The 22,771-nt window shown below is 49.3% G+C and overlaps 1 protein-coding gene across 5 annotated transcripts in view; it reads right to left on the bottom strand.

Annotated features, from left to right (window-relative positions):
* Nucleotides 1–22,557, bottom strand: part of GPM6B (glycoprotein M6B) — a 41,511-nt gene extending 18,954 nt beyond the window's left edge. For 2 of the 5 annotated variants that reach the window (XM_047715308.1, XM_047715309.1), the window contains exons 1-2: nucleotides 22,137–22,557; nucleotides 13,962–14,081 (exon numbers count right to left, since the gene is read on the bottom strand). In XM_047715308.1, the coding sequence (XP_047571264.1) occupies nucleotides 13,962–14,081; nucleotides 22,137–22,197 (181 nt within the window). In that variant the 5' untranslated portion in view covers nucleotides 22,198–22,557. Of the gene's footprint in view, nucleotides 1–10,479; nucleotides 10,485–13,961; nucleotides 14,082–22,136 lie in introns of those variants that run through there. The other 3 variants (XM_047715310.1, XM_047715312.1, XM_047715311.1) reach the window with 2 other exon arrangements.
* Between the last annotated feature and the right edge of the window lie 214 nt (nucleotides 22,558–22,771).

The following is a 22,771-nucleotide window of genomic DNA, read 5'->3' as shown; positions in this document are numbered from 1 at the left end:
GCAAGAAGCCAGAACGCAGAGCAGGGGGAGGGCAGGACAAGGAAGGCATGAGGGCTCTACCGGAGCTGGACCGCCGAGGGCCCTCGAGGCTGCGTTAAGGATTCTGGACTTTATCCCCAGAACCAAATGATGCCACGGAGCATCTTTGTCCGCAGGGAACAGACTGGGGTTGCACGAGAGCAGTCTGGCTGCTGAGCAACAGAGGGGATGTGGAGAGGACCAGGAACCCAGGGTGATAATGCAGGTGACAGATGACGGGAGCCTGGAGTGGGGCAGAGGCAGCGGTCCGAGAGCCGTCTAGCACGTCAGATGGGCACAACTCGGTGTGGATTCGCTGGTGAGGCTGGGGATGGGCCGGGGAGTACCAAGGGGGACGCCTAAATGTCTGGTGCGGGTAACCGGATGGGTGTCGTGCTGTTCCCCGAGCTCGGGCTGACCGGAAGACAGCCAGGCTTGGGGAACCGAGACGATGAGTTCAGTTTTAGACATGCTGAGTTTGAGGACACCGCACGTCATCTCAAGGGAAGCTTTCCAGGGGGCGACTCATTTCCTGGGTCTGTAGCTCCGAAGAGCTGAAGTTGGACCCTGTGAGCTGCTGTTGGATGGCAACGAGAGCTTTCAGAGACCAAGACATGAGCGGACCACTTCTCACTCGGAAGTGACTCAGACCCTTTGCTTCGCAAAGCGTGGTCCTTGGCCGAGCCACAGCAACTCCATGGGGGTGAGGTGGGGGGATGGCGAGAAAGGCAGATGCCTGGGCCCCGCCCCGGATCAGCTGAATCAAAGCGGGCATCCTCGCAAGCCCCGTGGTGCCGTGCGCGCCAGGGAGTCTGAGAGGCCCGTTTCTAGCCAGCAGTTCCCTCTCCCCCCTTCCCGGTCCTGTGGCGTGCCCCCAACTCCATCTGAAGGGCCCGCTTTGGGGCTCAACCCCTGTTTGGGGTTTTCTCCCCTAAGAGGCAGCCCACTGGGCTTGGTCAGAACACTCTAGCCCCTGGCCATCAAATGCACGGCAAGTCCCAGGGTCTGCAGTGAAGAAGGACAGAATGTTCCAAGTTGTTCGGCTGTCTCGAAAGGAGTGCAGCTGGAGGGCTTCCTCTGAGCCAAGAGGCTACTGCTCACCTCCGGGGTCCGGCGGAGCAAGGCCCGAAAAAGCCCCAGCGCGGTCCCCTCCTCTGGGCCACGAAGGGGGCTGGACAAAGGGACTGGATCAGGGACTGGGGCTGTCCCCAGGATGAGGAGTGGCAGGCGGCGTGGGGTTGGTGTCAAGGATCGGCAGAGCAGCCCCTGGGGGAAAGCTGATGCTAGTTAGGGGACATCAGCGCTTTTCTCGGACACTCCTGTGGTCCACAGACCGCATCCTTCCCGAGCGTCACACCAGCAGGTTTTGACGAACATGATCTACTCATGTAAGCAGACGGAGTAAAACTAAAACTCAACGCTAGAGTTTCTAGCACGTTTTACCAGGAACTGCCAGCTCCTCTCAGCGAACCCCTAAAAGCTCTGCGAGGTTCAGAATGTCTTAAGCCTTCGTTGAGCTGGGCTCTGGCCAAAGAGATTTTTAGATTTTGATTCACACAAAAACCCCAGTGTGCATTAGCCTAAGACAGTTTAAATATAAACCACATAGTAGGGAGAAAAAACACGCATCAATGCCTCCAACTCTCAATGGCCATGTTGTCTCCAGCATCTCTAGAACCTTTTGTGCGGAACAACAGAATAAAACACGTCTTGTCCTCGGGCTGGCGGATGGCCGTTGCCATGGCTGAGTTCATAACAGCCCAGTGATTTGCCCTGAGTTGTCTGTGATCCTGGCTTCAGGAACAAGGGCTCAGATTCTTCCCCAGGGAAAGAGTGAGTGAGAGAGAGAGAGAGAGAGAGAAGGAGAAACACATGCAGGCACTCTGGCCCGCTCTCATACACACCCCCACGCCCTCTAAACAGGGCTTTCCTTGCTACTTTGCTGATTTCCAAGGAGCCAAAAAATTAAGAAGGAAAGAAGAAACCAACGTTTGCAACTTTGAAACAACAGGCACCAGGGAAATAGAAGCAGACAGAAACCGACTTCAAAGACACAGAAGTGGCATCTGCCCGAGGCCTCCCTCCTGGATTCTGAAGGACACTAAGCAGCGGTTCCCCCCCCACCCCAGGGGGTGACTCTGCCCCCCAGGGGATATTGGGTAACGTCTGGAGAGATTTTCCGTTGATACCACACTGGAGGGGGGTTGCTGCCAGCTCTCATGAGCAGAAGCCAGCGACGCCACTCGACGCCCTACAGCTCACGGGACAGCCACACCACGATCAGTAGTACCGAGGGAGAATAAGCCAGACAGCGTAAGCACAAAAGGGTACGTCCAGGGGACTGATGGCAGCGAGTGAAGACACTTTCCATCATTATTACAACTGGGAGTCCGCTACTGGCGTGCTGTAGGAAGAAGCCAGGGACGGCGCTGGTCACCCTGCAGGGTACCGCGCCGCCCTCGCACCGCATGCGGGGACACACACATACACGCAAGGGATGTGGGGACACAAAACATCAAGAGGGTCAGCTGTGAGAAGCCCCGCCCTCAGGTGACACGGGCCGCCCTGGTCTGTGTCAAATTCTACAATTCAGACAAACGAACGAACGCTTCCACTTCACTCCGTTTGAAGAACATGACAGCCCAGAACGTCTCCAGTCCCGCCACACGTTAGAACGATCTGAAGAGCCTTTTCAAGCCCTGATGCCCAGATTTCCCCACAGACCCATTACCTCAGGATTTCTGAGGCTGGGGCTCGCGAATCAGAGGCTCTGGCTTTTTTAAGGACAAAAGCCAGCTCCTGAAACCATCTCAGTGAGCATCCCAAGTTGGAGAACAAGCATGACAGAGAAGGGGGAAGCAACCTGTGACCGTGGGCCACGCTCCGCCCGTCCTATGGCCTGCAGGAGTAATATTCTTTCTTATTATTTTTGCATGATACGAGGATAGGAGATTCAGCTCTCGGTGTCCATAAATAAAGTTTGACGGGCACGCAGCCATGGTCATTAGGTTACGTATAGCGTGCGGCTGTTTTCAAGCTGCAAAGGCAGAGCTGGGTAGTTGCCTCTGATATTTGCCATGTGGCCCCTTAGGGGAAAAGTTTGCAGAGCCCTGTTAGGCAGCAGTCCTTCTCGAACTTTAACGGGCCTAGAAATTCCCTGGGGATCTTGTTAAATGCAGATTCTGTTTAGGCAGGTGGGGGGCTGGCGGTGAGAGAGCGTGCTTCTGCACTTCTCACCCACCCCCAGACTCTTCTATTCTGCTGGCCCCACAGGCCAGAAAAGGGAAATGGGGTTGGGGGGGTGGGGAGGAGCTGGGGCCTGGGCCGTCCTGGGAGACTGGGGGCTCTTTCACAAGGTCTATGAGGTTAAACCTCTTTTTAGAAATACCACTAAGGGCACCTGGGTGGCTCAGTTGGTTAAGCCACTGCCTTCGGCTCAGGTCATGATCCTGGAGTCCCAGGATCAAGTCCCACATCAGGCCCTCTGCTCATCAGGGAGCTGGCTTCTCCCTCTGCCCCTTGCCCCTTTCATGCTCTCTCTCTCAAATAAATAAAATATTTAAAAAAAAAAAAAAAAAGAAATACCACTAAGACATTACTGGTTTTTGTGTTTTTGTTTTTTTTTAAGATTCATTTATTTTATTTTTGAGGGAGAGAGAGAAAGAAAGAACAAGCAAGCAGGGGTTGGGGCAGAAGGAGAGAGAGAATCCCGAGTAGACTCCGTGCTGAGCACAGAGACTGATGTGGGGCTTGATCTCACCACCCTGAGATCCTGACCAGAGCTGAAATCAAAAGTCAGATGCTTAACCGACTGAAAAAGTCCAATGTTTAACCAGGCGCGCCTGAGATGTTACCGTTTTTACTGAGCTGACATCTGCGCGGTGACCTGGCGACAGAGTAGCTCCCATCAGGCAGTAGCAGTGAAAGGTACTCAGCCGCCAGGCGTTCTTCTCCAGCACGCATGCGCGGTTTAAAAAACAAAAACAGGTAGGAGGGCGCCTGGGTGGCTCAGTCGGTTGGGCTTCCAGCTCGATTACAGGTCATGATCTCAGAATTGTGAGCTGGAGACCCGTGTCTGGTGCCATGTTCAGAGGGGGTCTGCGATTCTCTCTCCCTCTACCCCTTTCCCCCACTCGCACTCTCTCTCAATAAATCTTTTTAAAAAAATTTAAAAATAGTTTTACTGAAAAAGGTCCGTGACACAGTAAAGAAGTGATGAATTTTACCAAATCACAATCTCCCAAGGATACACCTCTTGAATAGTGTGTGTGATGAAGCCGGAGGGAGGCACAAAGCACATGTGCGGCACACCGAAGTGTGATGGCTGTCCTAACGGAAAGTTCTAGTGTGACTGAGTTGCAAGCCAAACAAGTACTTTTTTTTGTTTTGGAACATCATTTTTTCTTGAATTAGTGACAAACTCTAGCTATGAAGACTTGGGTGTCTGGCAGACATTTTCTCAAAAATGAGCTAAGTGAGCTAGACAACCATTGGTGTTATTCTGAAAACCTTGTACCTGCCACAGTGAAAGTCCCAGCTTTCCCAACACCTAAAAGCCTTCTGGGTGAAACTGGTGGCGATATTAACAAATGGGACTTTTTTGATGTGGCATAATGAAATATGTCAGTTATTTGGAAGATCTGCGTGAACCAGTATTTTCTGCATGACCGACATGTAAGGTTGCAAAATCATTCTTGTACACAGAGCCACTCATAAAGTCCAATGGAGAGCGACAGAGTATAAAACAAGGTCACAAATATGTCTCCAGAGTCCACATTACAAATAATCTTTAGGAAACCACCACTTGTTGAATTTTAGTGTATTATCAGGAGGAGTTTCACAAATACATGGAAAGGCCATTAAACCGTTCGCAGGTATGTCGAGAGATGAAGTTTTCATCACATACCTCAACCAAAACCAGTTATCCGAGATGCCTGGGGATGAACACAGAGGCAGAGAGGCGAACCCAGCTGTCTAACAGTGAGTCAGGTCTCAAGGACATTTATAAAAATCTAAAACCATACTCTTCTTCTCACTGAAGTTTTATTTTGTTTTGAAAAGTGGTTATCTTTTCTAAACATGATATTAACGTGTAATAGACTTGTTATTGTTATTTGAAATAAGTTCATTATTTAATAAGTTGGTTATAATTTCTAATGCAGAAAACACTGACAGATATAACCCACATCAGCCAAGGTTGTTGGGGGTCTTCAGGTATTTTTGAGAGTGTGAGGGGGACCTAACAGCCAAAAGCATGTGAACCGCTGGCACAGTGCATGAAGAAGGTATCATGAAGTCAGTGGATGGGAAGCGTCCTGACAAAGCGCTAAATGAGAAGTCACTCGAATGACTTGCTTCTCCATTCTCTCCCGACCTTCACCGACCCAAAAGTTCAACGGTCTAATGGGAAGAACGCTGCAACTATTTTTAACGATGCAAAGGAAATGGCTTTTCAACAGATCTCTTTAAATTCTTGTCCTAAAATTTATTAAATAAGAAATTTTCAGGGGCGCCTGGGTGGCTCAGTCATTAAGCGTCTAGCTTAGCTCAGGTCATCATCCCGGGGTCTTGGGATCAAGCCCTGCGTCGGGCTCCCTGCTCTGTGGAGGGCCTGCTTCTCCCTCTCCCACTCCCCGGGCTTCTGTTCCCTCTCTCACTGTGTCTTTCTCTGTCAAATAAATAAATAAATAAAATCTAAAAAAAAGAAATTTTCATATTTACGGCATGTTGTGAAAATCTTCAAGATAGATTAGCCTCTAACATTTGCAATATGGCATGAGCAGTACAAGATAATTATGATCAAAGTAATGACATCTTCGCAAATTAAGAGTAAACAAATTCAAGAAACGGACACTTGGTGTCTTCCTTTGCCTTTCGTGGGAACTGGCTCTGGTTTTCCTAGCGATCACCGTGGGGGCTCGTTGCCTAGTCCGCCGGGGGCTTGGCGAGTCGGGGAGGCTGACAGCCGGGGAAGCCAGCTCTAGGTTCAGGTGACCGATCGGACAAGCACAGAGCTCTGCAGGGGAGTCAAGAAACTTGAAAACTACGTGTAAGCTTCAGCAGCACTCAACCTCCCTGAGCATCTGGGCGACAGCATCCACGCGCTCCTGGTGCACTTTGCTGTGTGTAAGGGCCCATGCAGGGGGCGGGACGCAGGGGGCCCCACTTGACAGTGGGGTGAGGGACATAGACAAGAAGCCATCTACGTACAAGACAGAAGAGAACTGACTCAGGGACAGGGGGAGTGAGACGGATCTCCCTACCCTGGCAGTTAGGACAGATGGACAAGCGTGCGGGGGGGGGGGGGGGGAGGAGAGGAGGCCCAGTGGGACGAGGGGCATGTGGGAGAGGTCAGGACGTGGCCGACTTTATGGAGACACTGGGGCAGCGTCACGGGAGAAGCCGGGAGTCCTTCCCTTGGCAGGCAGCGGGGACAGAGGCAGGTTCGTGAGCAGGTGGGTGACGTGGCCTGAGGGGCGCTGGTGAGAAATCCATCTGGCCTGGCTGTGTAGGCGGGACTGGAGTGGGTGCGAGCAGAACGGGCCTTTCAGAGCTTTAGTCAAAGGGCACAGGGTGTGTTCCACAGAGGCAGGAAGGATGAAAATCAGACAAGGTTGGAGCCATGAAGCAGCTGTTAATAGGAAAACCACAGGCCCAAAATGGCGTCACTTAGGCCAAGTCCCCAAGCCAGGGGCTTAACACCTAATCTATTAGCTATGTCAGCCTCTCCCAGAAATGCAGTCATAACCAGTCAGTCAGGAATTTTTTCAATCAGCCAGCGCCAAAGAGTCTGCCACAGGGGTCTTCTCCATCCCCCAAGGAAAGATGAGGTCATCCACATGAGATGTCAGGACCCCTTGCTTTTCCCCCTAAGGGAAGAAGGGCCTTCCCTGGAACAATCCTTTCCTTCCACTATAAAATTTCTTGCCCCACCCTCCTTCTTTGAAAACCCTCCATTTTGAACAAATACTCAGAGCCCCTCTACTTGCTCGATGGGATGCCGACAGAGTCATCCATCATTTAACAGAACCAATTGGATCTTTACAATTTACTCAGTGGGATTTTTATTATCTAACACAGTCAGTGTCACACCACATTTTACAGGAATGGCTGGGTTCGAGAAATGGTAGGGAATGTATGTGAACAAATCATCAGAAGGGCCATTCCAGAAAATGGAAACTAACCCAGGGAGACAGAAAGCACATCGGCACTGGTCGGAGAGGACAGGTGAGAGGGAGGGCCTACAGAGGGACCCGGGGACACCTGCGAATCGAAGGACCATCTGGCCTGTGCTGCTGGTTTCGCAGGCACATTCATATGTCCAAGTTAACAAATTGGCCACTTTAAATGCAAGCACCGTACACATGTCAATTATACCTTCCAAAAAAAAGAGAGACCTGTTTCTTAAGCTTGATGTTTACAAAAGACACTAGTAATTTTAAGAGGGTTGTGAATCTCTCTGGGGAACGAAGGATCGGCAGCAAAAGGCAGGAGCCACCCCCCACCTGGGTGGGGTAGTCTGGGGGGACAGATTCTGTGGCTGCAGAACCCACAGGCTCCTCTACTTGGTGACAGGAAAGTGAAGGGGCCACTGTCCTCAAGGAGAGAGGGGAGGAAGGACACACTTCTACCCGGAAATGTGTATACGGCTTGTGGCAGGCAGCCTCCTAAGATACTCCCGAAGGTCCCCGCGCCTCCTGATGGTCACACTCTTGTGTGATTCCCTCTCCCTGAGTGCGGCCTGGACCTAGGGACGTGCTTCCCTGATGAGGTTTCCAAAGACCATGACTTCTGGCTTGCCGGAACTTTCTCTCTCATCCGCTCACTTGCTCTCTCTCATGAAGCCAGCTACCAAGTCATGAGGGATCTAGGGGAAAGCACATATGGCAAAGAATCCATAGGAGTCTTGGGCCAACAGTCTGTGAGGGAGCAAGTCCTGCCAACAAGCACGCAGTGAGCCGGGAAGTGGATTCTTCCACGGTTGGGCCTTCTGATGAAACTGCAGCCTCAGCTGACACTTTTGTAGCAGCCTCATTGGACATCCAGACACCGCTAAGCCAAGCCCAGACTCCCAAGCTGCAGAAATGGAGATAACAGATGTTGTGTCTAGCTGCTAAATTCAAAATTAACTTGCCACGCAACAGTAGGTAATGAATAAGCAGCCACAGCTCTGGAGTTTGCCAGTGACTCTACAACAGGATCCCCACATTTTTTAATACAGAAAGACACAATGGCAATATAAGAACGTCAAGAGGAGCAGTCGTCGAATTCGGTAGTGCGATCTGCTACAATGTGGTGATTTAGTTTGGGGCATCTTGGTGCGTCAACAGGTATACAAGTTGCCTTTGAATTTCAATTTCAGAAAGGTTATCTTGAACTGAAATGATACTTTGCCAGAGATGGTATAACAAGGATATAGTTTCCTAACCAAGGTTATGACCCTCTGCACATACAGTCATGGTGCTCAAACTTCAGAGCACATCTGACTTGCCTGGGGAACATATTAAAACATACCAAATTCCTGGGACCCATTCCAAGGTGGGTGGGGCCCGGGAATCTGAATGCTTAGCCAGCATCCTTGGTGATTCTGATTCAGGGCATCAGAGACTCATAGTCTGAAACACCACTTAGAGAAATGACCCCCAAGATTAAGAAGCGCACTTGTCCTGATGACTACTGGGTGATTAAAATAAAAATTAAAAAAAAAAAAAAAAAAAAAGACCCGGGATACCTGGGGGGTTGCAGTCAGTTGAGCAGATGGCTCTCGGTTTCTGCTCAGGTCATGACCTCAGGGTCATGAGATCGAGCCCCGCTCAGGCTCCGTGCTCAGCACTGAGTCTGCTTAACACACACACACACACACACACACACACACACACACACACACCCTCTATCTCTCTCTCTCCCTCCCCCCGACCCCTCCTCCCCACACACATTCTCACTCTTTCAAATACATAAGGCTTTTTTAAAAAATGACCCCCAATATTACACTGATTAAAAAGACACAGGCTTTATAGGTCACAGAAGAGAAAATCTGAAGGATACTGGAGGGCACAGCTGATGAGAAGAACCCCCTGACATCATGTCACAGGACTTGGTTCATTACGGGGATGCTCAGAGAAGAACCTGAAAGAGACCAGAGGGGCTGAGCCTTAGCCTAAAGCCTGTGAACAGTGGGTCCCCTCGGGGAGCAAGGATTCTGAAGCCTGGAGAGAAGAAAAGGAGGGATCCCAGATGACGACCTCAGGAAAGTGAGTGACTAGCAAAGTCTCTGGGTGTTGTCTTCCGTAAATAGATTAAATCTGCGACATGGGCTAAGAATGCAAGCATTTCAAGTCAAGGGTTGGCAGGATTTTCTTCCCCTGTGAAGGGCCAGAGAGCAAATATTTCTGGCTCTTCAGAGCATGTGGTTTCAACCACTCGATTCTGTTGTGGCAGGAAAGCGGCCACAGACAAGCTGTATGTGAATGGGTGGGGTGTGTTCTGATAACATTTTATTTACAAAAAATGCGGTGGGTGGCATCACCAGCTTGGGCTAAGTCAAGTCCTCCCAGGAATGTCCATAACCTCTGCTTATTACCACTGGGAAAGAGGACAGGAATGTAAACAGGGTTGTTTTAAGAGCACGAAAGGCTCATTTTGATCCCTTTACTTCCCCCTGCCTGACACTTTACCACTACAATTATTCCTTGGGGGGAAGCACCATCCACAGAAGTTTCCAGATAAAATGCAAGCATGACGGTCTTCAGAGAAAGACTCATCCCACCTACATGACTCTCTGACACGCAGAGCTTTCTGTTTAGCACAAAAGCCATTTTATATAAGCTTTTGACAGACATGGAAACACGTGGGTGTGTGTGGCTTATTTGTGAGTGAACAGGAGGGGGTGCCCGAAAGGACACGGCCTGGGGAGGTGGGCGGACTCGAGCCTCCTGCTTCACAGCATCTCCAGTTAGCTCTTAAGGGTGCCAAAAGGTCTCGAAGCACAATTCATTTTCATGAACTCGAACGGAAACACAGCACACAAGGGGTATCATGAAGGGAGCCAAGACCAGATGTCACTAATCCTAAGAGATGGGGGAGGGGGGAATCGCTGCTTTGGATAATCCAAGTCGGTGTCCCTACAACCAGATGTTGTGTCTGAGAGAAAGGTCCAGATCTTCAATACTGATCGACGTGCTTTTCATCTCTGCCTTTCTCTGCCGACTCGGAGTTGAGGGGATCAGCCACGAGACCAAGAGGCAAAGGGAGTCATGAACACGGCAGCCGCTGTTACATAATCAAGCATGATCACACACCAACAAGATGCTGATAAAAAACGAACATTCATAAACAAGAAATTATACCTATTCGGCTGACATAATAACAGCCTTTGGTAAATGAGCTCTAAAATCATGACTCACTGTCTGTGGCACGTGTTTTGTGAGAACTGCAGGTGATGCGAAAAACGGAACAATTGACCCATGGCAGGAAACCGATTGCAAAGAACTCAAACCACCACCACCACCACCAGAAAACCCCCCAAACCCTCAAAACGTTATCGTGGGGGGCCTGGGCTGTGATTCACTTGCCCTGCGTCCACGATGAACCCCGGTTTAAGCCAAAATGCATGAGGGGTACAGGCTGGAGATGTGAGGGGGCTCGCCCTCCCGGGTCACACCAGGGCAGCTCCCTAGAACTCACCCATGACCATGGGTGAGAGGGCATGTGCGCGTGCGCTCCTTGGGTTTCTGGAATGATCTACGGCCCTCTCAAACCGAGCACCAAAACAATTCAGATTTGGGAAACGGGCAGAGAGGGGACTGGGGACTGGTGAAGGGGATGGTTTTGCTGCTGCTCAGCTCTCAGACTGGACACTGAGCCGCCGGTGGGCCGGCGCATGAAGGGTCTGCCTTGGGGCATTTGCTTGGAGCCTAGAGGAAGTACCAGCATCTGGCGAGCCACTGGGGTATAGTAAGGAACATGACGAGGAACATTTGAGAGTCTCTCCTAAGCTTGCACCAGCGGTCCCCTCGCCCTCTCCTTGCCACAAGAAGACAGACCTTTCCCGCTTGTGCTGCCCCTCCCCCACCCCCTTCACCAAGACTTTAAACCAAGGTCCCCCAGGAGGCCTGGCCTCAGACAAGCAGAGGAGAGAATCCAAGGTCACTGTCCTTCAAACTAACCAGGACTCAGGGCCTCGATAACCGGCCTCTCCACAGACAGACGGGGAGGAGTGAAGCCCCGGGGTAGTCCTCAGCCTTTGCAAAGAGCAAGAGACTTCTAGATCTCTAGAGGATAAAAAATCGCTTCTTCAATTCCTTTCCAGGTCTCCCTTCTTACTACTTGGGCCTTCCTCTAAGCTAGTGCTTCTCAACTTTAACGCATGTTGTTGGAACCATCTGGAAATCCTGCTGAGACGCGAGCTGTGAGCCAGCAGGTTTGGGTTGGGGCCTGAGACTCTGCATTTGTCACAGGTTCCAGGTGAGGCCAGTCCGTAGATTGCACTCGGAGCAGAGGATCCAGCCTCCGGGGCCTCCACTCGGAAGCCTACACCACACCGTCTACACCAGCGTCGAGCAGCCCCACCGGGAAAGCCAGTTGGGGCAGCAGGCGGAGGGGCTCACTGCTATCATGGCCGCGTGCAGGATGGGCACTTTCCTTTAGCAGAGATCAGCTTGGCCTCTCTGGAAACCTCTTCCCCGCCCCATGGAAAGAAACTGAGAACTCGGGTGGGGGGGGAGGGGACACACCAGAGCCATATGGAATTCTCTATTTTTTCCCTCACACCATCTGGTTTGGGATCTAAGTACAGAATGGCAACTGCGTTGATGTAAGAGCCAACAAACTCTCCAAGCGACTGGGAAGGTGCTCACTTGGCTGGGTCGGGTCCCCTCGCACCAGGGCCACGTGGCTGGGTCCAGCCACAAACCGTCCCCAGGGTGTGTGCCCAGGAGGCACGTGCATTCCAGGGACCACAGTCAGTACAGACAAAAAGGTCAGACTGTGTGCGCTTTGTAAAGGCCACTGCAGGATCTGGGAAGATGATTCTAGAAATCAGGTTTAGGGCTTTTGTTTTCTCCCCCTCAGACAAGAGCCCGCTTGCTCGTTCACAGAATTCTCACATGAAGTCTTACCGGCAACGGGATACTGTCAGACTTCTGTGTTTCTCCTCAGAGTGTTCCAGAATTCCAAAAGCTCTGAAAACGCAGGATGGGGGGTTTTGGTGTGGCTCACCCGGCAGCAAAACCGGTTCAGAGCTGAGATTACTTGGCGCTTTCTAGCAGTTTCTGGTAACTTGAAGCCTTCCTGTCCTGGTACCAAATATCTCCCCCTCCCCCACAAACTGTGCATATCTAAAGGTCCTGGGGCCCGTGCGGGGGGCGCTTTTTAAAAACAGCATGAGATACCCTTTACCTATACAATTCACCTGTGCCAAGTGTGCAGTTCGATGGCTCTGAGTTGTGTGAACATCACCACAATGTAACTTTAAAACCTTCCCATCACTCCAAAAAGGATCCCTTGTAACCATTAGTCACGGCCCACACTCCCTTTCCACCAGCCTCTGACAAACAGGAATCCATGTTCTGTGCATTTGTTAATTCTGGAAATATAATATAAATGGAATCAGACAATAGTTGGTCTTTTATGTCTGGCTTCTTTCATTTGGTATAATATTTTTGAGATTCGCCCAAGTTATAAGACGTAGCAACATCTCTTTCTACTTCACTGCTGAATGGTATTGCGCTATACGAATAGATCATGTCTAACAGCAATTCTTCAATCAAGATTCCAGAACCCTCTCCATCCCTTCAAGGATCTATGATAACAGATGTCTATATCACTTCTCGCTCGCTGTTTCTAACTGGACCACACGCGTGCACACACACACACTGCTGATGCCTGACGGCCATAGGTCAAAAGACAAAATGCGTAATTCAAGATGTAGAAATCCGAAATCAGACTTCATGTTAATTAACCCGAAGCCACAATATGGGTTTTGAAGGAAAAAGTTGTATTAAATTGATGATAGTGTTAGACTTTGGAACTCAATGCATGTCCTGCACTGTACCTCGGGGTTGCTCTTTCTTGAATTATAGATTCTACACGATCATTTCTGACGGATTCCTGAAAAAGTATGCAGTTGCACCCATTTGGGAGAAGTAACACTAAGGAACACTAAGGAACACCATCCCCATCTATGCACATTTTAAATAACTTGAAGTCCTCTGACTTTTCGCTAACTGAGCCGGGTCCTAAGATAGGTGTAGACTTTGGCAAGTGGGAGGGTGGGCGTTCTCCCCGCTTCTGGGCCCCCACGTCTCACTCCAACCTAGAATCATGTAGTCCTGGGAGACCAGTGTTCCTTGCCAGCGAGGAAACTGGAAACCAGTTTCAGGAAACTGGAAATCAGACCTACCTGATGGGATCAAGTACAGTTATCTGATCCTCATGTCATGGGCTTGGATTTATCCTTCTCAAAGACATAGATGTTCAAACAGAGTGCTGCAAAGCAGTGGGGCCGGGAGCCACCTGGGGACACTCCCGGTCCTCTTGGAGCCAAGGCTCCTGGAGCGCCCTGGCCCCATTCTCGGTGTTGTGGAGGAGGACACACGTGACACCCACCGCCACCCTCCGCTACTGGTTCAGACATTCGCAATTTCGGAGTTACCCCCCAAGCTTTAAGTCATTGCACACTGCTCCCTTTGAGAAGAGGAGGTGAGGGCAAGGAAAGGGGAAGGAGGGAGAAGAAAGAGGCCAAAGATGGGGTGGAATGGAGAGGAGGAGAGAAAAACAAAAGATGATTAAAAAAATCGTCAAGAGCCAATTCCACCCGTGCCCCTGTGAACAAATTAATGCATCAAACAAAACATAAAATAGCACCACACTGAAAGAGCCATTACAAATAATATTAAAGGTAACAGTTGACTTGCTATTCGAACTCGGCCCGAGGCTGTATTTACCTGGACTGCTCAAGGGGCTAGCCCTGTCCCCCAGGGTCGGCACGGGACGGTACTGGTGGTTCTTTGAGCCTGGGTACATCCAGTGGTACCTGCCAATTTCCATTTCAGCTCTGCTGTTCACTGCCAATTTCAGGTGGCAAAGAGTCAGTGTCTCTATCTCCAGCAAAGGTTCTACATCAGCATTTACTCTCTTACCATACAGTTAAAGGAAACGACGAGTTTAAAAAACATGAGACTGAAATGCAACCTTTCCGTACCGGCTGATCACCAAGGCAGGAAGCATCGAGAACGCTGCAGTCTCCTCCGTTCTTGACGTTGACAAAACTCACCCAAACCGCCTTTTCCTTCCTTTTTGTCACCAGGATGTCCCCCCGCCTCCACCCCGCCCCTCAGAACATTCACTTTGGGCAGACGCTATTTAGGGTGGAAATCTGGCTTCTCCCAAGACTGCTGCTGGTCTTTCTGGCTGTTTCCCTTTTGGACCAACAGAGCGTCATAATCACGGCCTCCATGGTGGGGCCCGGCTGCAGCCTTGAAAACCTGGCCAGTGAGCCCATGACTTGCTGAATCTTGGACCAAACTCCTGTCCTCCCACTGACACCTGCAGTATTCTCTGTCAGCTCGTCTTAAACTCAGTACTTCGGAGTCCACAATGTTCTGGATTAAATCCTGTTCCGATGACCTCCCAGCGTTTTAGAGAAAATGGGCTGCCGGTCTTGGGCTCCCAACCCCTGCTTCCTCACACACATGGTGACGAGTGGCCTCCGGGGAACTCGGGTCCCTGTGTCATAGAGCACTCTCTTTCCCACTTCTTAAGGGACTGGAGAAAAAGCTACGGGTCTGCCCGTGTCCCTGACCCAGAAAAGGCTGCTCGTAACTATGAGTGCAGCCACAGTCTTAAAATCCCTAAGAGCTCAGAAGGTCAAGTATGCCAGTTCACGTATGCCAATCACACAGAACCTCACAGAAGCAAATAAGGAGTTCGGGGGCACAAATATTTAAGGTGAAAAAGGGATTCTGATGTTGACAGTGGCCATGATTCCATCAGCAGGAGGTCAGAACGCTCCACAGGGCCCCAGAGCCAGCAGCCACAGACAAAGCAAATGTCTGACCAGGGGCACGGAGCACCTCGCAAAGCCTTCACAGAACCCCCCTGGAAGCGTGTGCAGTCTCCAAAAGCTCCCGGGGTTCTCTCCCACTGGTGAGTGGGGGCTTTTCTGGGTGCTGTTTCAGGGAAAGCCTTGATGGCTTCCACCAACTCTTAAAGGACATGTAAAGACGTTCAAAGATGTTCAAAAGGGGTTTAAAAAAAAAAAAAAAAAAAAGGATGCTAGAGCAAGGTCAGACCTGCGCAAGGACCTGCTCACTGCTGTCTGGTGGTCAGCCCGTGTTTAGGGGGCGCTGGTGAGACACCAGGCGCCACACCAAGCATGCTGCACCTGTTCCCTCCATCATCCAAGGTCAGATGTCTGCCCCCACTGTCCTATGACATCGGGGCTCTGAAGAGTCTACCTTTCCAGATGGAGGGAGCAAGGGCAAGAAGAAGGTCAGTCGCCCACCACCCTGATCATGCAGCTAGGGGAGGAGGAGCCCGGGGCCACGCCTGGGCCATGTGACAACAGAGGACAGGCCTCGAGACCACCAGGCCGGCCCCCTGTGGCGGGCGCAGCTGCTCCAAGTCCCTGCTCTTTCGCGGAGGCGGAGGTCCGCCCGACAGGAGATTCTCTGAGGTCAGTGTGGAGGTGAGCTGTGCTTCTGTGCCTCCCCAAGAAAGGGCGCAGGTCCCAAGCGCCTGGTGTTATCTCAGGGTTCTGGAAAGGACTTAACTCTCAAGTTGCCCTGGGTTTAGAGCTCCGCGTCCCTGCCCAGGAGATGCTCCCTCAGATGCGGGTTGGGCTACGTTGTCTGAGAGCAACGACGCCCAGTCTTTTCACTCGAGCACTTTTGATCTGGAAATCTGTCATTGTCCTCTAAATACCATTTTTCTCGCCATGCCCAATGCACAGCAGGTGCCCCATCAAATGTCTGTTGGGGCAGTATCTGGTTGAAGGCAAGGCAGCACCCCGGGACCCTGTGGACCAAGATACGGACCTCCAGGTCCCCCACCACACTGACCTCACCCAGGCCAGGCCATGCGTCTCTGCACGGACACAGCCATTCTCTGTTCTCCTCTCCTCATGCATGGGGAAGTCTCCAGACAGTCAGACAATCAGGCACAGGCTGCTAGGCAAGGACAATAAAGAACCGGGGACTGCCCAAAGCTTCTATGTTTTCTGACCAAAACATGGCGGCCATGCCAGACATGCTTAGTTCAGCGTAAATACTGCCTCTCCAGCAGATGTGGCGATGGGGTCAGCAAGTGGGTGGCTGTTTTCCAGTCCTTCTGGGATAGGCCTTTTCACAACAGTAAATTTTTCCCCGTGAAAGAAAAGAAAATCATGTCTATTTCCCATTTTGGAACCAAATCTTGGGAGACGTTAAATATAAGACTAATTCTAAAATTTCAAAGAGCACGGTATACGTTTCGTTTAAAAAGGCCAGGGTCCCAACGTTTATGAGGGAGTCACAGGATTGCAAGGAGAAGCCTCGGCTCGAATGGTCTGTTAAAACAGTGTCGATGTGTCAATGCTGGGCAGTTGGCAAGAAATGGGAAAACGTCCGCACACAGCCAGGAAGGTCCCTGCTGAGGCCCTACCGAGGGAGGACGGCAAATATTCCCGCCAGGGAGCGGAAGCCAGGGATGGGCAAGAGACCTCCCAAGTCGGTGACATCTGAACTACTACAGACAGCTGGGGCTGAGGGGAGCCGTGGTGGCTAATGGTGACACTCACAACCATGGGCGGTCATCACCAAAGGTGGGTATGAAGCAGACAATGGGGAATTGAGGAAAACAAAACGATGACTTGTACCTTTTTTTTTCCCATTTACTTAGAGAGTGTGATGTATTTCTGCGACAAGGCTGGAATAACTGAACTGCGGGCCGGTCTACTTTCTGGCATCTATGAAATTATCACTGGAGCCAACAAAGTGTCAAAGACCGAGCTTCCTTCGAGAGACCATACTCCCTAGGCAAGGTCTTCGAAAGCTGGATCTATCATCCTTCATTCGTGGGTATTATTTCAAATATTAAAGGAAAGCCCTAACACCACCACGAGAAATGGCAGAGGTCAGCCAACGATGGCCACCTGTTTTTGTCAATAAAGTTTTATCAGCACTCGGCCACATTTATTGGTTCATATACTATCCATGGCTGTTTCACGCTACAGCTGTAGATCTGAGTAGTTACAACAGAGACTGTGTGGCCTACAAAGCCTAAAATACTTATTCCCTGGCCCTTCATGGATGAAGCGTGCTGACCCTGGCTACGGAACGTGGCTGGTAAGGCTTGGATATAGAAAGAAGTCAACGCCATTAATCCAGTCGGCCTCCAAGACAGGAAGTTAGTTTATTTTCTCTTTTTCACATGTGTCTGGAAGAGACAGGTCCTTGGGCAGGCTGAGGAGGAAAGTTCTCCCCTCTGCTACTGTTGTCCTGCTAGGCAATCCGCACTGAGATGGCAAAATTATGGTTAAAATCAAGATCCTGCTATACGTAATGGTCCCTGAGATGAGTTAAGGGCCCCTGTACTCCTGTGCAGCGTGCTGGGAAGATAGAGGACGGGTGATGTTTCAAAGGAGAGTATTATTAAATGAACGAATGAATGAACAACCAGGCACATTTGTGCAGCTGACACTGGAGCCTCCCTTTCTTACAAGCGAGTGTGTGTTGCCACAGCCATCCCTATTCCTGGCCGGCCATCTCACAGGGCTGGACATTTGGTCCCAAGGAGAAAAAAGCAAGAACATGTCTCTGGAACAATCCCACCCATCACCAAGTCCCAGTGAGGGGAAATTGACATCGTGGCTGTTTCACACGTTCTCTGATACATCAAGGCTCCCAAGTCATGCCATCAAGATGATTTACTCTAAATCGACTTGTAGTTTCAAGTCATAGAAAAACGCGATTCATAACAGGACAATCGGAACTTGAGGTTTCCACCCAATTTCAAGCAAGGCAAATTTAAATTTCCAGAAAGGGGCTGGAATTCTTTGTCTCCTGAAATAGCAAGGCCAAACCTTACAAAATATGCTAATGGAAGCAACCGTATAAAAGTAGGAGATGCGCCAAATGGCTCACTGAGATCTTCACCACGCTTAACTTTCTAAAAAAATAAAGTGAAATAAAATAAGGTAAAAGCAAGCTGTCTCATACCTACCACATACGTCCGGCACCATCTGGCCTGCCAGGCCTTTCTCTACAGCCTAGTCCCCAGACACCCTCTCTTCAAATGTCCTCCTTGGCAGATCCTTCGAGGGAAAAACTACATCTAAAACTTTCTCTGTACAGAACTCACATAATCCAGTTAGAAATTGTCAATAAAAGATCTCGAAATCAAATCATGTCTACATCACCAGGAAGAGCATGACACATTAAATGTGTCCCTCAGGGTTTTTAGCTCACAGGCCATATATTCTAGAAGAGTTTTCTTCCTAAAAAAAAGAAGACAGGGCCCAGAGTGCACGCATCTAAACCGCAACAAACAAAACCCAACCTAAACACATAAGACATGACATTTGCTCCAAAAATTAAATGAATGTGTCCGTTTCTCTACCCAAGTCAACAATCTGAATTCGTTTCTTACACTGCTTACATCCTAGAGTTTATTTCCAATTACACATTATTTCCCATTTGCTACGTTGTTCTTCCTTTTTGGTTTGATGCCTGGAGCTCTCAAAATTATTTCAGTGGCAATTCCAGGCACTTTAACTACCTCGACTCTAATGGTTCCACTAGATTCCAATTCCCTACATGTAATAAAAACAATTTGCATCACAGATTTTTTTCCCGCACAGCACAGCAATTGAATCAATTGTTTTTCTACCCCTTGACTGAGCACTCCCAGCACTTCGAGATGCACTAGTTTTCACAAATGAATGGACATCAAGTAATCCTCCACAGAAATAAAGAGAAATCTCTTGATTGGTGAGGCCCATGATCTGGTTCTTTGATTCTGTCCTATTCAGTCCTTCCACTAACCTCACTTCAGTGAAACTCTTTATTCAGTCCTCATGCTTCAGTGGAATGTGTCCCATGTAAAAACCGTTATTTGTAATAACCTGGCATTTCTTACAGCCATCTGGGAAGACCAGCTTGCTTTCCCTAAACATTTCTGAATATCTCCTGAATACTTCTGGGGCAATTTTGACCATCTAAGTAGTGTTCTGTGGCAAGAGCCGTGAGGCAGTCTCAAACACACACACACACACACACACACACACACACACACACACATTTTTTAAGGATTTGGATAATGTTTTTTGTTGAAATAGGAACAAAGTCCTCCCAATTTAAAGAAATAGCTCTCTTTGTCCTGCTGAAGGAAGTGAGGCCAACTAACGAAGTTGAGGTCAATTTATAAAGTTAAGTTTAATTTCTATTCTTAATCATAATCTAAATAATTCTCCAAAGAAGTAATGATCCAAAGCTAGAATTCCCACTGGGCAATAAGACCCCAGATTAAGAGGCAGGTATAGCCCTTAGCACCAACTACTAAAATCAAATGCAAAAGGAGGAGCAGAGAGGGGGAATAAATAGATGTGCGTGAAAAACTGTGTGGGAAGTGACAAAATGTACAGGATTAGATTTCGGAAATTAAATCCCTTGCTGAAAGGCTTAAAAGGAAAACACAAAAACCCAGATCCACCGGCTCAAGAATTATATAATGCCTTCTCCAATTATGTCAAAATTTTCAATGTACATTTCAAAGAAATCAACATTTATCTTGTATATTTCAAATGAAATCGGAGTGACAGGCAGGCAGAAACATTTGTGACTGTCACTTCATGCCTGTGTGTGTGTGTGTGTGTGTGTGTGTATGTGTGTGCCCAGAATGACAATGGGTGAGCAAACTGGGAAATGACAAAGATGATACTTGTCTGGGTTTTTGACTTGGGTGCAGCTGGCACGTGAACTTGTTTGTCTAAATTAAGATGAGCAGATAAGCCATCCTCCAGATCGGCATAAGTGGTCCTGTAGTGACCACAGCCCCCGTGGTGGCAGTGGACACACACACCCCGGCCTGTGTGCTTACTCACGCCTGAACTCTACATGTGACGGCAGCTTGTATTCACCTGCCATTTCCAAATGACCTCCACAGCTAGTGTTTATCCATGTTGGCAATTTTTAAAGTTCCTCCAGGCATTGTCTCTTGCTTCTGATTTTGTCTCTGAAACCGTGGCTAACTAGCTAATGAGGTTTTGCCTACAGACGGCCGATGCCGGTAGTACAGCCTGTAGATTCGGTGTTAAATAGTATTTAATTGCTGTGAAATAACAGCCGTCCGTAACTAAATGAGGATGAGCTATGCAGTTGTGCAGTAAGGATTTTATCCTGGTTTCATGCCCCTCGCTTGCTTTTGGAGAGGAAAACAAAAAAGGTATGGTTTTGCAGAGACCAAGATGGTTATATTAATGGTTTTTCAATGGTTACTTCGATTTATTAATATGGCAAATACCATATTAAAAAAAAAGTGGGCACTACATGAAATCATCTGTTTTAGGAAAACATCGCTGTGAACCGTGAGAGGCTTGTACGTGATTAGACCCTTGCAAACTTCATCTCTCATCATCACGGAAATCAATCGTTACTTTTATCTCCATTCCTCAGCTTCATAAATACTCCCTCAAAGCTTCTCTTATTGCTCTTTGGCCACTCATATAAATTAAAAATACATACATACGAGAAAAGGCAAAGTTTCTGTTTTGTTTCATTGCGGGGGGAGGTAGGTGTCATGCAGGGATTGAATTTCACTGCCAATTTTAAAATTACAATACTTAATGGCACTGAAATACATACTTCAAAATGGTTACAATGGCAAACTTCATGTTATGCAGATGTCATCAGACTCTGAAATTTAATTAGTTGAAAAAATAAATAATGAAATTGCGCTGCTTACGAAACGATGTTATTAAAGTACCGTGTACGGGAGAAATTCTGCATAAACACAAGCAGCTTTCTACCCAAGCCTGCTGTTAGGCTCAAGCACATGAAATTGCCATGTTTGTAGGTGTAAAATGGTTGGCTGAACCAACATCTTCCTAAGTCAAACGGAGTTGTGCTCCCGCCCTGCAAAATCACTATTGTTTTGTGCCTGTCGGTCGATCTCAGGGCCGTGGGAAATAACCTTGGCATGAAGGCTGGTGATATTAGAGCCACTGCAGGTGTAGTACGCGTTCCTGCACCTTAGGAGAGTCTGTAACTTTGCCTGCGGGAGACAGGTGAGCGGCATCTCACCGCATTGTAATTTAACAGTGGCTGAGCGCGTTCTACGGGCTCTCGCACTTGAGATCAGTTTTTATCTAGGAAAAATACAGATGAATTTTAACTTCTACTTTCTGTCATTTTTTTACTGCAAAGCACTTACTTCTCTAAAAAGGCCATTCCCTATGTCAGCATTGTGATAAGATTCCCCTGTAGGGTCAGGACATTTACCAATTCTCCTCCTCCAAATGTCCAAGTCATAAACGGCAGGGGACCCCCTCACCCCTCTCCATCAGCACCAGGGCCACAGAGCTGATGTCCCCTCTCTGAAGCTCCCACTGTAAATGGTTATCACATGTCACAGTCAGGACCCAATGCATGGAAAGAACTATCATACTCAATAAGAAAACTAGAAAATGTCCAAAATCACTACGGCATTAGCGGAACCAAAGCCATTTAGTTTGCGTCCCCCCACCCCCCCCCCCAGTTCTTCCCCAGCATTAGCAGAAAACAATGCATTCCATGCCCCTGGAATATAACATGCAGAACGTGGGACTTAAGTTATGACTCATTATATTAATGGAAAAAAAAAAAAAACCAAAAAGACCGTTTCCCCAGTTCAGCTACCCAAGGTGACAAACTGCGGACATCCTGGGAAATCCCACACTAGGTAAGAAGATCTGGAACAGGACTGGGCTGAAGGAAGGCTGCTCTATTAATTTAACATCAGCCTACAGGCAAAAACCACCCTGAAAGCAAGACCATGCCACAGGGATTGTTTCAGAGCTATTTTCCAAGAGACACAAAACCGGGCTACCCCTTTGAAAGCACCCCAGTGAAAAGCTGGAAACAGGCTATTGTCAGAGCGCTGGGTACCTTTTCTCTCTTGGCTTTGTTCAGTATTTTCCTCGGCTGCAGTTTCCATGGCTGGCTTCATACCATCCACCAAAAATGCTTTCCCCCGCTCCCCCAACACACACTTTTCCCCTCCTCTTCCTTTTCTTTTGGGCTCCCCTCCGTCTCTTATTTACACCGCGTGATTGAGAGGTTCTGTTCTTCCCTACAGTAGATTACAGTCCCTTCCAAGATGCAAAAGGCTCAGCAGCGTCCGTTTCCCCTCTGCCTACTGGTCCGCAAAGACCGCTGCCAAGCAGCCGGCAGCCGCGCGTCAGCGAGGATCCCAGTTAGAACGCGGCCATCCTGCGCCCAGTCCCACTGCGGCTCCCCGGGGGACGGCCGCGCCCCCGCCCGCCTGCCCGCGCCGCTCGCTCCCGGCCAACTGCACCCACTGAATGCTAATCAGCTCTCCCAGGGAGGAACAGATTTGTGACATCAGAGGACGGGATGTGGAGGAGAAGGGGAGGGAGAGAGCGCGGGCGAGCCCCCTCCCACCACGTGACTCAGCGGGTCGGGATGTCTCTTCTCTCTGCAGAACGCAGGGCTTCCATCCCTGCAAACTCCTTCCTTCAATGAGGGACCCCCTCGTGGGGCATCACAGGCCGCTCAAGTTC

The sequence above is a fragment of the Lutra lutra genome, chromosome X, assembly GCF_902655055.1.
Source record: "Lutra lutra chromosome X, mLutLut1.2, whole genome shotgun sequence".
Lineage (NCBI taxonomy): Eukaryota > Metazoa > Chordata > Mammalia > Carnivora > Mustelidae > Lutra > Lutra lutra.
This window is presented reverse-complemented; position numbering and strand designations above follow the sequence as displayed.